Genomic DNA, 13,434 nt, shown 5'->3' on the forward strand with positions numbered 1-13,434 from the left:
GAGATATAGGTCAAAACGTGGACCCGGGTAACCTTCGGATGTGTATGTACAATATGGGTATCAAATAGAAGCTGTTGGTGAATGCTTTCGTTCAGAGTATTTCCATCCGCTCCGTGACTAGGGTCTCGAGATAGAGACCAAAACGTGGACCCTAGAAAGTGTTTGTACAATATGGATATCAAATGAAAGCTGTTGATAAGTGCTTTAATATGGGGTAATTTTCATACCTATTGATGACTAGGGTCTCGAAGTATATGCCAAAACGTGGACCCGCCGTGTCTTTGAACCGAATTAAACCAAACTTACGCACATTGTTAAGTAAGTATTGAAAATGGGTTTCGTAAAGTTTGGTTGTAATTCGGAACACCGGCAACGCGTACATCGTTCTTTTGAATCAGCCATAATGTCGCTTACTTTTTTAACGCTTGGGGCGGAACTGAACTGTCAAATTGACAGTGTGAGTTACAATGTGTCAATATTTCTTTCTGATTTGGAAGCCATAAGGAAAAAACGTAAGTGCAACATGTAAAAATTGTTTGTGCATTTTTTGGAGTGGATTTTGGAACAGTGAATAATTTCTTACGAAATTTGAGAATTTAATGTGAAATCCGAATGAAATTATGTGTTCGTGGAAAAAAAATTTTTTTTCGTTTTTTTTTTTGAAAAATATAAATGGATAATGGTTAAAAAAGCTCCAATGCTTAATAAAACATATAAATTGAAACGAAAAATTCATGGATGATCAGGAAAACAGACGATTGTTTATTCATATGCGTTGATTTGAAATTTAAAAACAATCTTCTTTTTTCCTGATTTTCAATTTATATTTTATATTTACTCAAAAACAAATAGAAAAACAAAAAATATTGTTTATGCCAAAGCGCTTGAATAAAGAATAAAGAAATAAATAATATGAAAATCTTATATTTTCTGTTCTAAACCATATCTATTCTATTTTAGTGTGCCCAGCGAAGGGGGCCGGGTTTGCTAGTTTTAAATAAAATCTTGTTTGAGATCGTAAAACCCCAATATGTGAGTGATTAAAACATCTCATAAATCTCCCTAAAGACAGACCGAGAATACTTACTGTCACTCTCAATGGAGACTGCGAAGTTATCTGCAGGTTTCGGGAGCCTATCTCCAAAAACACCACTTCACTTGTGGTGAAAAGAAAAAGTATACATCTCGGCTTGGTGCGGCCAGAAGCAAGGCTCATCGCTCAGCTCAACCCATCTTGGGTTTGGATGAGGTATTACGAGTATTACGAGATTCTACAAACCTACAAAGATTCGGTAGATTTTGTTACTTTCATCGTTGCATCGCTTGCAGTATTGCTCTCTTACTATTATGTATATTCTATGAAGAGAGCACTACTGCAAGCGATGCAACGATGAAAGTAACAAAATCTACCGAGCAGAGGCAAAGCACAACATCGACATCTATGACGGAATTCAAAGTTCTCTTTTACGACTGATAGCTACGATACGATAGCTACGGAGAGCAGTAGCGCGGTTCAAAAGCTGCAGGGTCAATGGAACGGACTGTCAGTTGAGCTATTCAAAAACGTGGACGTTCATTATTAGATGCAAAAGCGAAAGAAATTGATTATCATCGAATCAAAAAAAAGACAATATCAATTATGTTTTGGCTACCATGTAGCTATTTCTTGACAAATATGTTTTTCGAATTCGTAGATTTCTGGAAGTAGGACATTGGAGTTAATATGGGTAGTAAATAATGCCAATCTTGAGTTTCCCCAACGCTATATTCAACAAAAAATCCTCAATTGTCGTGGAATAAAATTTACGCCAACTTGAAATTTCATATTGCACTACATAGCATTTTATTGTGATAGTATTTAGGAGACTTGGAGGATGAGGCAAGCATTGAAGTTTGCAAGAGAAAGATTTCGTGAAAGAATTAAGGATGTTAACGTACTAGAAACTGCCAGCAGTACAGGTACAGGAGTGCAACGAAGGTGTCATCATATTTGTGCATATATACAAATGTGTACAAACTCTCCAGCAATGAGATAACCAGTTGCGGAGAATAGATCTTCTCTGGCTGGGAAAGCCATCTCGGTGAACTTCATTTGTAAGAGCATAAAACGTTCCTCATAAATATTGGAGAAGTATTGCTTGTTGTTGTTGTAGTATTCTTACTAAACCTTGTATAGCTTGGTATCCCACTAAATGTTGGCAACGGAGTCATCTAAAGGTAGGCACAAGAAACGTGATCTTTCAATGGGGTCAAACCGTAAAAGAGCTGGCTTGACTGGGCATGTGAAGAGCTGGTTAGTACTCGTAGAGAATGCCTCGTGATTCAACTGATGCCACAATGCTGCTAGTACAATGAAAAAGAAAGGATTTGCACAAATTTTCGAATGCTATGGCTATATAATACGTGGCTCTAAAAAGTTTTGTTTCCTATCGGTTGGAGCTATTTTTCCTAAAAAATTTGTATTCTATGTCGGCAGATCCATTGTCATCAATTCTTTTTAAAATTGGTTTATTTGTAGGCTTGAGCATAAAAAAGTATGAAATTTAATAATTTTGATATTAATTCAACGTTAAAAATTTTGTTTGGAGTTATTCATTTTTATCTTCGGTTCTTTTTAAAATAAAAAAAATGTATATCCATTTTTTTTGGAATTTTTGAAAACTCTCAGCATTCAGTAATTCTAATTTCTAGGCCACGAATAATTTTCACAAAAATTTGCCAAAATACTTGGCATAGAATCGCTTTGTTGTAAATTGAGTAAAAAAGGAAGAAATTTAATGATTTTGATTTTTGTTTTCAATGTTAAAAATTTGGTTTTTAGATTTTCAAAGTGAAATATATTATCTTTTAAATTAAAAAAAAATTTTTTTTTTGGAAAAATTTGTATCTTTGCGATTTTTTTTTCCTTTGTTATTTTTGAAAATTTTCAGCACAGAAAAATTCAAAAAATAATAAGTTTTTTCAAGCCTATAAATAAACAAATTTTCTAAAAAATTTACGGACATGGAATCGCTCAGTTACTGCACTTTTTCTGTTTGATAGAAACACGAAGAGGAATGCAATGGCTATAATAAAAACTTCATCACAAGTCCTTGGAGAATCATCTTAAAACAATCGGACAAGAGAAATTCAATTTATTAATAGAGAATCTTGTGCCTGATCGAAGCTTTTTTTTTTAAATTAACAATATGGCGGCCTCAGGAAATATATTTCAGATTTTCGAGAAAAAACCGACAAATAATTGTTTAAAAAAAATCGAAATTATTGAAAAAAAAAATCCTTCGACCAGGCACTAGTATTTATGTTTTTCAAAAACAGTATACATTTTATTGGAATCTACCAAGTGGTTTTTAAGTTGCAGTGATCACCAGTTCAAAAAACATAGTTTTGAGAAAAACGCATCTTAAGTTTTGCTGCTGCTGGCTAGTTGTTCTCGAACGCTCCAAAGCGCCCTTTATTAATTATTGAAAAACTCGTATTGGGCGGATTCACTTCAAATTTTCACACAATATTTTTTTAAGGTATTATATTTTAAGAAAATGCTAAAGAAATACAATTTTTTAAGAATTCTGACTATTCTTAACCGCTTATGTAATATCGCAAAAAAAAAAACAAAAAAAAGATTTAATCACCACATTGTTTATCTTAACTTTCGTATTTGCTGTCCGATTTGTGTAAACTACATATATTATAATATTATGACAGGTTGTAGTAAAGGGGTGCAAATAGCTTATTTTTCACCTAAAGGGTTATTCATATTTAAGACAACATTTCGTCAGTGAAGCCTTATATCCGGAGATTAGCGGTTTCAAACAAGCTATACTTTGAAAACTTTATTTATAAGTTTTGTGCGCTCTCCTATCGAATCGAATATGCAGTATTGGTTCCAGGATGATAGAATACCTCAAGGAAGCATGATACAGTACTCATTTCGCCTTGGTATTGGTTATAACCCTATAGCCATTTTTCTATAAAAAGAATAGAATGTACATAAAAGGTGCCTCTTCACTTTACTGCTTACTACCTGGCATTTGAGATTCCTGTTCCTTGTCTCAAGCTGATAACTTTACAATCTTTGGAAAGCTGTGGATCTATGCATATTTATTCAAGACGTCATTGGTTGCACTTATCATTGGGAAAGGATAAGTTTCAATGTTCCCAAGCGCAATCTCGAATCTCCTATCCATTTTATTTAGTAAAAGACCAAAAATCATATGCTGTAAATGCTTCTTTGTCTAGATTTGTGAAAAAATTCCATACTAACAACCTTTTTTAAATCTGCAAACCAATCAAACTATTTTCCACCAGTCTTTTCGAATTATTATAATTGTTCATAGGCAGAAATAACAAAAAATAATAAAAACAGGAAATTATTGCCAACTACTGGGCCCAGAAAAGCTTGTCAACTTTCCAACACATGATCACAACTCACCAAAATTCAATAGAATGAACCGTTAGAAGTCTACAAAACACAAGCAAACAAGCTTTCACATTTCTGTATATGATTAGTACATATGTACATATATTCTTAATTGTATATATATTTTTTTTCATTTACATTTTTGTCAATTTTCTATTAATTTTTTGCACTAATGTTTGCAATGTGCACACATATTTCCAAGTACTAAATAATTTCAACTTAATAAAACAATGACACGGACGATGATGGAAGATCGGCAATATCCGATTTTCCTATATTAACAAAATTCTGTTCGTTTTTTTTTTTTGTTTATACCTAAACTAATTCACTTGTACTTATTCGGCTAAAAAGCTTGCAGTGTTTATAAATTTCTTAAAATACAGTTAGTAATTGATTTAAATTCATCAGAATCCTATAGCATTTGTATCAAAACTAGAACTAAGTTACAGGACTGAAAATTGTAATGGAACAGCATGTTTTTATTAGCTTCCTCCTTAATATTAAATTACCTAAAATAATTTACGATTTTAAAATCCTATTTTTGTACATCTATTGTCATCAATTAAGTTCAACAACGTTAACATTAATTGCAAAGAAAAATTAAATTTACTAAGAAAAGGCACTGTTGAAATTAAATTTTACATTTCATGTTTGAGCTCGAGTCTTTGAGTTATGGAATTCTCCGAAAACTTTATTTTAGAAGTTAATTTTGCTACTGCCACGCGGCAAGCAAGCATCGGCTGGCTAACCACAGAGTGACTATAACTTGGCTGTCGAAAATTGATTGGCTCAATCTGTACGTGGCAGTAGAGAGATCGCTAATCGAGATCCAACGACTGTTCCCAATATCATCGAATGGTATAAAAATTAAAAATGTCTTTGAGCCAGATGCACGGTGGCTATATTGAAAAAATCTAATCCAGAAAGAGCGAGAAATGTGCTTAGTAGTTTGTTTATCACAGACGGTCATCTAGAAAAACAAAAAACGTTTGGGAGCACGAACAACATTCAAAAGCGAAAGGAACGTGCCAAAATTTTTTTCACAAAGATTTATCATTCTGGGGAAAAGTTATATTCACTAATTTTTGTAGCAGCATAAACATTCTCCATACATATACTGGGAATGCTGCTGAAGTGACAGTCCTTGGCCGGGTCGTTCCGGTTATGTAGAACCGACTGTCGTGGGATTCACTGGTAAACATATTCGGCATAAAGTTCATGAAGAACTTACAAAATATCAAACCCCTGTACAACATTTAAGCACGGTTTATGCTCAGTAATGATATGGAATTCCATACCCTCAACTAAATATGGGCGAAACATCTCAACCCTCCTTTGGGCACGGGTCTTTTTCGATTTTGGACGTAAAGTTAAAATATTTCTATCATAGCTAACGACTTGAGCTTCCTAAAATTTAATTTTCTATCGAATTATGGATATGAATTTTTAGAAAGAATCCTCGAACAAGACGAAAAAAGGCCAGACGCGGGTGCTCAACCGAAGGTTTAGAAAAAGTTTTCCAAAGGAAGGTTAAAAGTGAATGTAAAAGAGAGCACTTTAAATCTCGGAATAGAAGACAATTTCATGTTTTACCAAGGCAATGATTCCAAGCACAAAACAAATGTTGTGCGCATTTGGTTGCATTATAATTACCCTGATGTGATTGCTACTAAATTTCATCGAGCACGCCAGGCGTTAGTTGAATTAAAAAATAATATTGTAGTAATAAAAAAAAAAAATTAAAATAAAAAAAAATTAAAATAAAAAAAAAAATTAAATTAATTAAAAAAAAAAAATTAAAATAAAAAAAAAATTTAAATTAATTAAAAAAAAAAAATTAAAAAAAAAAAAAAATTAAAAAAAAAAAAAAAAATTAAAATAAAAAAAAAATTAAAATAAAATAAAAAATTAAAATCACCACATAAACAATGAAATAAAGTTGAGGTCAGCTTTAAAAGAACGGATCAAAATTCCGGTTGAATCGAGGTCAAGTCGCTCGAAAGCTGTCTTACAATAAAAAGTACTCGCTACCAAATATTGTTAATTCCTGCAAAGTTTGAAGTTTTCTTAGAGTTCCTAATGTGTTCCTTTATAACTTTAATTCTGAATTGTTAAGTCGCTTTATATAATGCAATATTTTATTTCGACTTATTGCTTATAATAAGTCTATATCGAATATACTTCTTGAAATAAATATACTCTTTCTTCTTCTTTTTAGTTACTTTAGTGCTAAGGTGGAAATTTGTAAATTCATACTGTCCCATTATAATTTTGAGTCGCTGTATCTGCATGCATACTTCTGTATGTAACCACTTAAATATATACACACAAAGTGCATAGTCAATATTAGTACTAAAACTCTTAATAAACTATACGAAAACTACATATTTGGTAGCAGTCATAGCTCAAAATAAAAGCATGATCGATTCAATAACAATATTTGTATATTCCAACTGTATCAACTGGTTTTATCCATCTCATTTGGCATGGCTACCTCCATGTACTTTCTTTCAGTCGACTTCTCAGACTTTTCTTCGGTACTATGCATCTCCTCTGTGGTCGCCAAATTATGTTCACTAGAATCTGTTCCGCTCGTCCCCTCGGCTGCTTTATTCTTTGCCATTACATTTTCTTCAATACTCTCCGATTTATTTTCTGTAACTTCTTGCATGTTTGGTGTTGCTGGCTTTTCGGCATTATTTTCAATTTCTTTGGCATCTAAATATTTCACATCAACAGGTTTAGCAGGCTCGGCTTTATCATCAGTACTGCTATGCTTGTGAAGTTGAGTATCGCTGCCACCATTGGGGGATGCGCTGATCACCTCACGTAGATCAGTACGAGAATCTTTACAACATACTTTATCCAAGCAATCTAGTGCGCTACACTGCATCAAACACTCTATAGATGGCGATTTCGGGCTTTGAAATTCCGGTTGTATTGTGATTTCAGTAATGCCGCGATCATGGAAAAACGCGCGTACATCGTCAATAATTTTTGTATAAAGTTGTGGATTTTCGAACATTATGTGTACGGTAGCAACTGATTTATGGGCCGATAATTGCCAGATGTGCAGATCATGGTAGCTAACTATTTCAGGAAATTGCGTAACCATTGTACGCTCGAAGTCCTCCATATCAATGGAACCGGGAATTGTTTGCAGCAGGATTAGGCAAGACTGTTTCACTATTTGAACAAAGACAATTAAAATATAAATTATATGTGTATTGTTTTACTATTTATAACAAAGCATACTCACTATAAGGATAGCTGAGGGAGACTAGTAGTACACATGAAAATATCGACAACACGGGATCTATAAATTTGGCTGTATGCTCTTCGTCCTCCGCCATATTCACAATTAATGCACACACTATAACGAATATTGTGCTCGACACATCGCGCAACATCTCCACAGCTCCTTGCCGTTTTGGTATATAGTGTATGCGTCCGATATCTGCTTTGAGATCATTCTTTAGCTGCCGATCAATTTCTCTGTTCGCTTTGTCCGGTTTTGATAGTTGTCGCTCGTCGGCTTCTAATTCCCCACTAGTTGATAGTACGCGGTCCAAAACCACATCCCCACTAGGTGTCACATGTAAAAAGCTACCCTGGTGCATTGTATAGCCACCGATCAGCAGATACGTTAATCCATTCAAGATAAGCCCCACAAATCCAAGTATCATTACAGTAACTGGCAAGTGCATTGTATCTTGATGATCAATGTGTACAAGCGTCTGCAGCGCCTCTACGACTAACGAGAACGAGAGGGATGCGAGTATTATAAAAACGATCAGCATGGTCAATATATCGATGCGGGTCCAGCCGAATGTATTACGCAACTTCATTTCACGCCGCTGACGTGTTGCTGAGGCTGAATGAGGTCCCGACATATTAATCACGATAATTTGGTCCTTATTCGGCCCATTGGGTAAACTGCTGACACTGCCACCAGACATTTCGAAGTCATCACGTTTTCGGCTGTGCTGTAAAGAAAAAGTTACACTTCAAGTTAATTCGTTATTGTTTGTGTGCACCCGTGAGTGCTTCATATGCTAATTGTTATTCTGTGAAATTTACGTTAACAAAGTTTAATGTATTAATTTGTGATTCCCCTCAACAGTTCGTCGTTTTTATTGATAAGTTATAAATGACAAAATACAAATGTTTCTAGTGAATAAATTACTATTTGCACTTTTTGAGGTATAAATATCCTACCAAAATAATGTTACACCTTAGTAAGTTTAGGAAAATCAAATTTATTATTTCATTTACTCCTGCTTGTCTTCCAATGCTGCAATATTTTCTCCTCAGTACTAAACAAAGACGCAATTTCAATATCATGAAGAATGCAAAAACGTTTAACAACTTGCAGTGATTGTAGAGCTTCATTTATTGAAGGAGCATAATCATCTTCAGTTGGTTTTTCCGCAGCTATTCTATTCGAGCTATGTTCTTCAGTACAGGACTCAGTAACTGGATGATAAGTGGGATTTATCTCTTTTGTAGTTGATTCCTCATTACAGAATATATTTTTGTCACAAAATCCGTAGTCAGTTTTGATTGTTTCGAGAAGCGGGCTTGAGCTATTAATAGAAGAATCATTGACGCAATGCTCATTGATCTCACATTTATATTTGGAAAGTTCTACTCCATTACGCTTCCGCCATCTAAAGAGCCAATTTAAATTTGGCTCAAAGTCATCCTTTAATTTAATAGCAAGCTCCTTCGCTTTCTTAAGCAGAACCGTCTTAGATATAGGTACATTTTGGCACTTGTTTTGATTGAACCATTCACATAGGGCATCTTCGACTTTTTCATGCACACCTTTCCTTTGGCGCTTTCGCAGAAGACTGCCATTCTGTGCAGCTTTATTGTACACTTCTCGATTTTTAACAATTCTATTTATAGTTGATAAAGCGCAGTTGTATTTCTTAATCAAACTTTTCTTATCAGTTTTATTGGCCACTGCTTTTATTATTTCTATTTTCTGTTTCAGCGTCAAAGAACTAACATGTCTACCCATTTTGCAGCACTTTGTATTGTTTTCGTTTTTTGTTGTGATGATCATTTACCGGTTTTTCACTGAAAATAATCGATAAAATATTTTCATCGACTTTGGTTCTCTTTATCGATATAATAGAAACTGATTAAAGCACGGTTGCACATGTAACCCAATCACACTATTTTCTCAAATTGAGATGTTTATGAATTATTCTTGTTGTTTTTGTAGCAATACAATTAAATACTGGTGTGATCGATGATTCTGCAATTACCTGTGCACTTTACGGGATAGCAAATAAAAAACATTTTAATTTCGCTGTCAATTTGTAGCTGCAGATGATTATTTGATTTGCATGAGTGGCTTCACGGAACCATTAAGCTAGATATACACGAGACAACCGTTGAAGCAACGTGTTGCAGCAACGTGTTGCCTTTGTTTAAGAAACACGTTGCGACCGTTGCCTCAATCTCAGTATTGTGTATAACTGTGGTGCAGGAAAGGTACAAGCGGAAGATACGTAAAATTTAATTTTTTAAATGATCGACGAAATGCGCAAAATTACTTCTCTTATTATAATTGACGAACTTTTGTACGATAATGAGGAAGAAGAGATGCAACAAAAGAAGAGAAAGAAAATTTGGTTCAAAAATTGGCTTTTAAAAAAAATCGAATTTTCGAACGAGAGGCTGCTGAACGGACTATAAAAATTACATGAGGATTGACGAAGCCCTGTTTAGAAAATTGTTGGACTTCGTAAAGGCCCAAATAACGAAACAAGATACCATAATGAGAGAGGCAATATCAGCAGAAATTAGACTGGCAATAACTTTGCGGTATCTTGCAACAGGAAACTCTTTTGCGGACTTGAAATTTTTATCAATTTTATTGTTTTCATTTTTTAAATGTTCGTATGCTTTTTTTCTAAAATTTTTATTTTTATATATTTCACTACTTATATCCCACAGCTCTTTCAAATTTTTATATTCGTTAATAAAATTAACATAATTTTCATTATTTTCAATTGCCATTTTACTCCGCACGAACCTTCTTCTTCGCTTGTTTTCAACGAACTGAACGAGTAAAAGCAGTAAACAATGATACACACGAAGCAACGGTTGCAGCAACCTATCCCAAAAATCAAATTTATTTGATATTTCAGGCAACGGTTGCAGCAACACGAAAATCAATTGGCAACACAGCCACACACGAGGCAACGGTTGCTTCAACATGGCCGTGTTGCTGCAACGGTTGCCTGGTGTGTATTTAGCTTTATGATTTTTCAAGAGTCTTGTGCAGCGACAATGAAAAGACTAGTGAGTAATTATTGTTGCTGCCTACATTCAAAGGAGGAATGTACATACTTAAATGGAGGAAACGACATAAAATTTAAAATTCCATGTAGAGTTTATTGAAATTTTGATATTAATTAATTATATTAATTAATTTTTTTTTTTTGTTTTTATTTTCTTTGCATTATTTTTATTTGTTATTTTTTTTGTATTGCTTATAAATTACTACATTAATAAAGTTACAAGCAGTGAAAAAACTGATTTCAGTAAACGATTATTTTTGATAATGATAAACGGTTCACTAGACGGGGCTAGTTTACTGGGGCGGCAGCCCTTGGTCGGGAAAAACCCGAGTCATTCCCGTGACGTAGCACCGGCTGCCATGGGAATGTTATTATTATTTTTGATACATATTTTGTACTTGTTCCACCAAGCAACATTTAAAGAATTTTTTTTATATTTCTACACAGTCTAATTTTTAATGAGAACGAATGCTTATAGTATAAAATGTATAACACAGATAATTCTGGCTTGAAGTTTAAGTGAGTTGGATTAAATTCGTATTTGAATGCACAAAGGCAAATGAGGAATTTTTCAGTGCCCCACACAAGGTACATTGAATAGGTAGCAGCAGTGGATTAGCTGATTTGTTTTATTTCTATTTATTTGGTCTCTAAATTGTCAATATCTGTTTATAGATTTTGACATTTTAGGGACCTCCTATGATCTAAAGCTACTACCCGTACAACATGCCTTTGCCGCATCATCTCATTCATTCAAATACCAACTTATAAATTGTTTGAATTTGAAGTTGTTTCACTTCCGTTCTGGAGTTTCGCGTACTCCACCAAACTGTATGCAAATGTACACCCGAACGCCGCCCTTGCTTTGTTTAGCCTGCAGTTGATATCTTCATCTGTGATAGTACGGCCGGAGGTAGCAGAAGATTTCGGCAAAATCCACCAGACACCCGTCAACTATTATATGTCTGTCTGTCTTGCTTTATTGTGTTTGACTTTCATAGCCTTCGTCTAGCCGATGTTGACCTCCGGCCCGACAGTGCGTGCCAGCGTGACTTCGCTTGCCTGTCAGTGAGTTTGTGCAGGGTCAATTGGTGTATAACTTCGTCTAGGACAATGGAGAAGAGAGGGGCGACAGGGGATAACCTTGCCTTACGCCTGCGTTTGTGGTGAAAGGGTCGAACTTTTATATACATATATCGTAAGGAGTTTGAAACTTGGATTACTGTAGGCTTTACAATAGAATGAACTATATTTTTTAATAAAAAAAGAAAATAGTTGAAAATAAAAAATGAATAAATAAATAGTCAAAACTAGTCAATATATGGTGCCTTTATAATCATTTCGGTGGATGGATAATGCAAAGTGCTAAATGAATGTTACTAACTTTGCATAGATTAAAGAATTCATCTTTGCCCATTTTTCATTCCAACTGTTTGGAATATTTTTTTTTTGTTGTTTGATATCACCTTCTATACAAATTCTAAGCGGAGTTAGTGAATAAAATTAGCAAGCTACTGAAATAACGTACTTTGCCTCTGTGAAAAGTATCATAAGTGGGCGTGGTTATCATTCCATGTTGATCATTTTGCATTCTAACTATCCGCAGAACTGCATATCAATTTTTGCGCAACTTATCCGTTGCACAAATGCACGGAAGGATGGACAGGCAGCCATGGCTAAATTGATTCGTCTCCTCATTCTGCATGTTTTGGCATATATGTACATGCATATATATTTTTATCTATCATATATCTATATCTATGTATCTCATTATTATACCCCAAAGCGGTAGTGAGCGCCGATATAAAAATAAATTAACACATTAAAGCCACTTGCAAATTCCAGTTTTCTGTTGTCGTTTTCGCTTTCCTGTTTTTGCCGACATTTTTCGATTTATTTCTGCCGACAAAATTTACCTTCTTTCTTGTTGTAATATATGCATAAGCGCAAATTCCTATACGTGTATGTATGTATATCAATGGATTTTACGTTATGTAATGTGATCCGAACAAGCTCTCCGGTGTGCATGGGGTGTAGCTCGGGCTGTATTACAATGCTGGCAAAGTCGTTTGCTGCCGTTTTGCGGAATTTCACGCACAAATTGGCGCGTGCCTGGTCGATCTAGTGTCAACATTGCGGTTGAAGTCAATATACATACATACATATGTCCAATAAAAAAAAAATTAGCATGCACGAGTATGTATGTCAGTGTGCCAGACTAGCCATTAGCTGTGCAATTGTAGCTAAGTATAATATATGAACTATTTGTTGTAAGCGCATTGCTAAAAAATATTTATAAAAAAGATATACAAGTTGCACTTCTTATGGTAAATTTAGCAAATAACAATATAAAAAACTCTCGCATACATTCTTAAAGTCTGCATTTAATACATAAATCGAGAGCTCCAAAGCGCTATGCCGCAGCGCAGACATTTTTGTGGCCTGCTGTTCGCATACCCTGGCTATCGAACTCTGAGGCTGTATTACACTTTAGATCAGGGCAGCCGTTCATAAATCTCTTTGAATGGTGAAAAATATTGCACACTTGCACTTTCCATTGAATTTATTTTCTCACAGTCGTTTACGTTTATGAATTTCTGAGTTGAATACAAATTTTGCTTGCAGAATTTTAATTTTATCATTATTATTGTTTGGGTTTATTTTATTGTTTTAGCCGTTGGTCATTAACACCAAAAT

The 13,434-nt window shown here is 34.3% G+C and overlaps 1 protein-coding gene across 3 annotated transcripts in view; it reads right to left on the reverse strand.

Annotated features, from left to right (window-relative positions):
• Nucleotides 1-6,528: 6,528 nt before the first annotated feature.
• LOC129245862 (proton-coupled zinc antiporter SLC30A1) overlaps nt 6,529-13,434 on the reverse strand; it is a 66,512-nt gene continuing 59,606 nt past the window's right edge. The window contains exons 1-3 of one of the 3 annotated variants that reach the window (XM_054884289.1): nt 8,696-9,438; nt 7,680-8,406; nt 6,529-7,606 (exon numbers count right to left, since the gene is read on the reverse strand). In XM_054884289.1, coding sequence (XP_054740264.1) covers nt 6,879-7,606; nt 7,680-8,406; nt 8,696-8,812 — 1,572 coding nt within the window. In that variant the 5' untranslated portion in view covers nt 8,813-9,438 and the 3' untranslated portion in view covers nt 6,529-6,878. Of the gene's footprint in view, nt 7,607-7,679; nt 8,407-8,638; nt 9,439-13,434 lie in introns of those variants that run through there. The other 2 variants (XM_054884288.1, XM_054884285.1) reach the window with 2 other exon arrangements.

The sequence above is a fragment of the Anastrepha obliqua genome, chromosome 4, assembly GCF_027943255.1.
Source record: "Anastrepha obliqua isolate idAnaObli1 chromosome 4, idAnaObli1_1.0, whole genome shotgun sequence".
NCBI classification, from domain to species: domain Eukaryota; kingdom Metazoa; phylum Arthropoda; class Insecta; order Diptera; family Tephritidae; genus Anastrepha; species Anastrepha obliqua.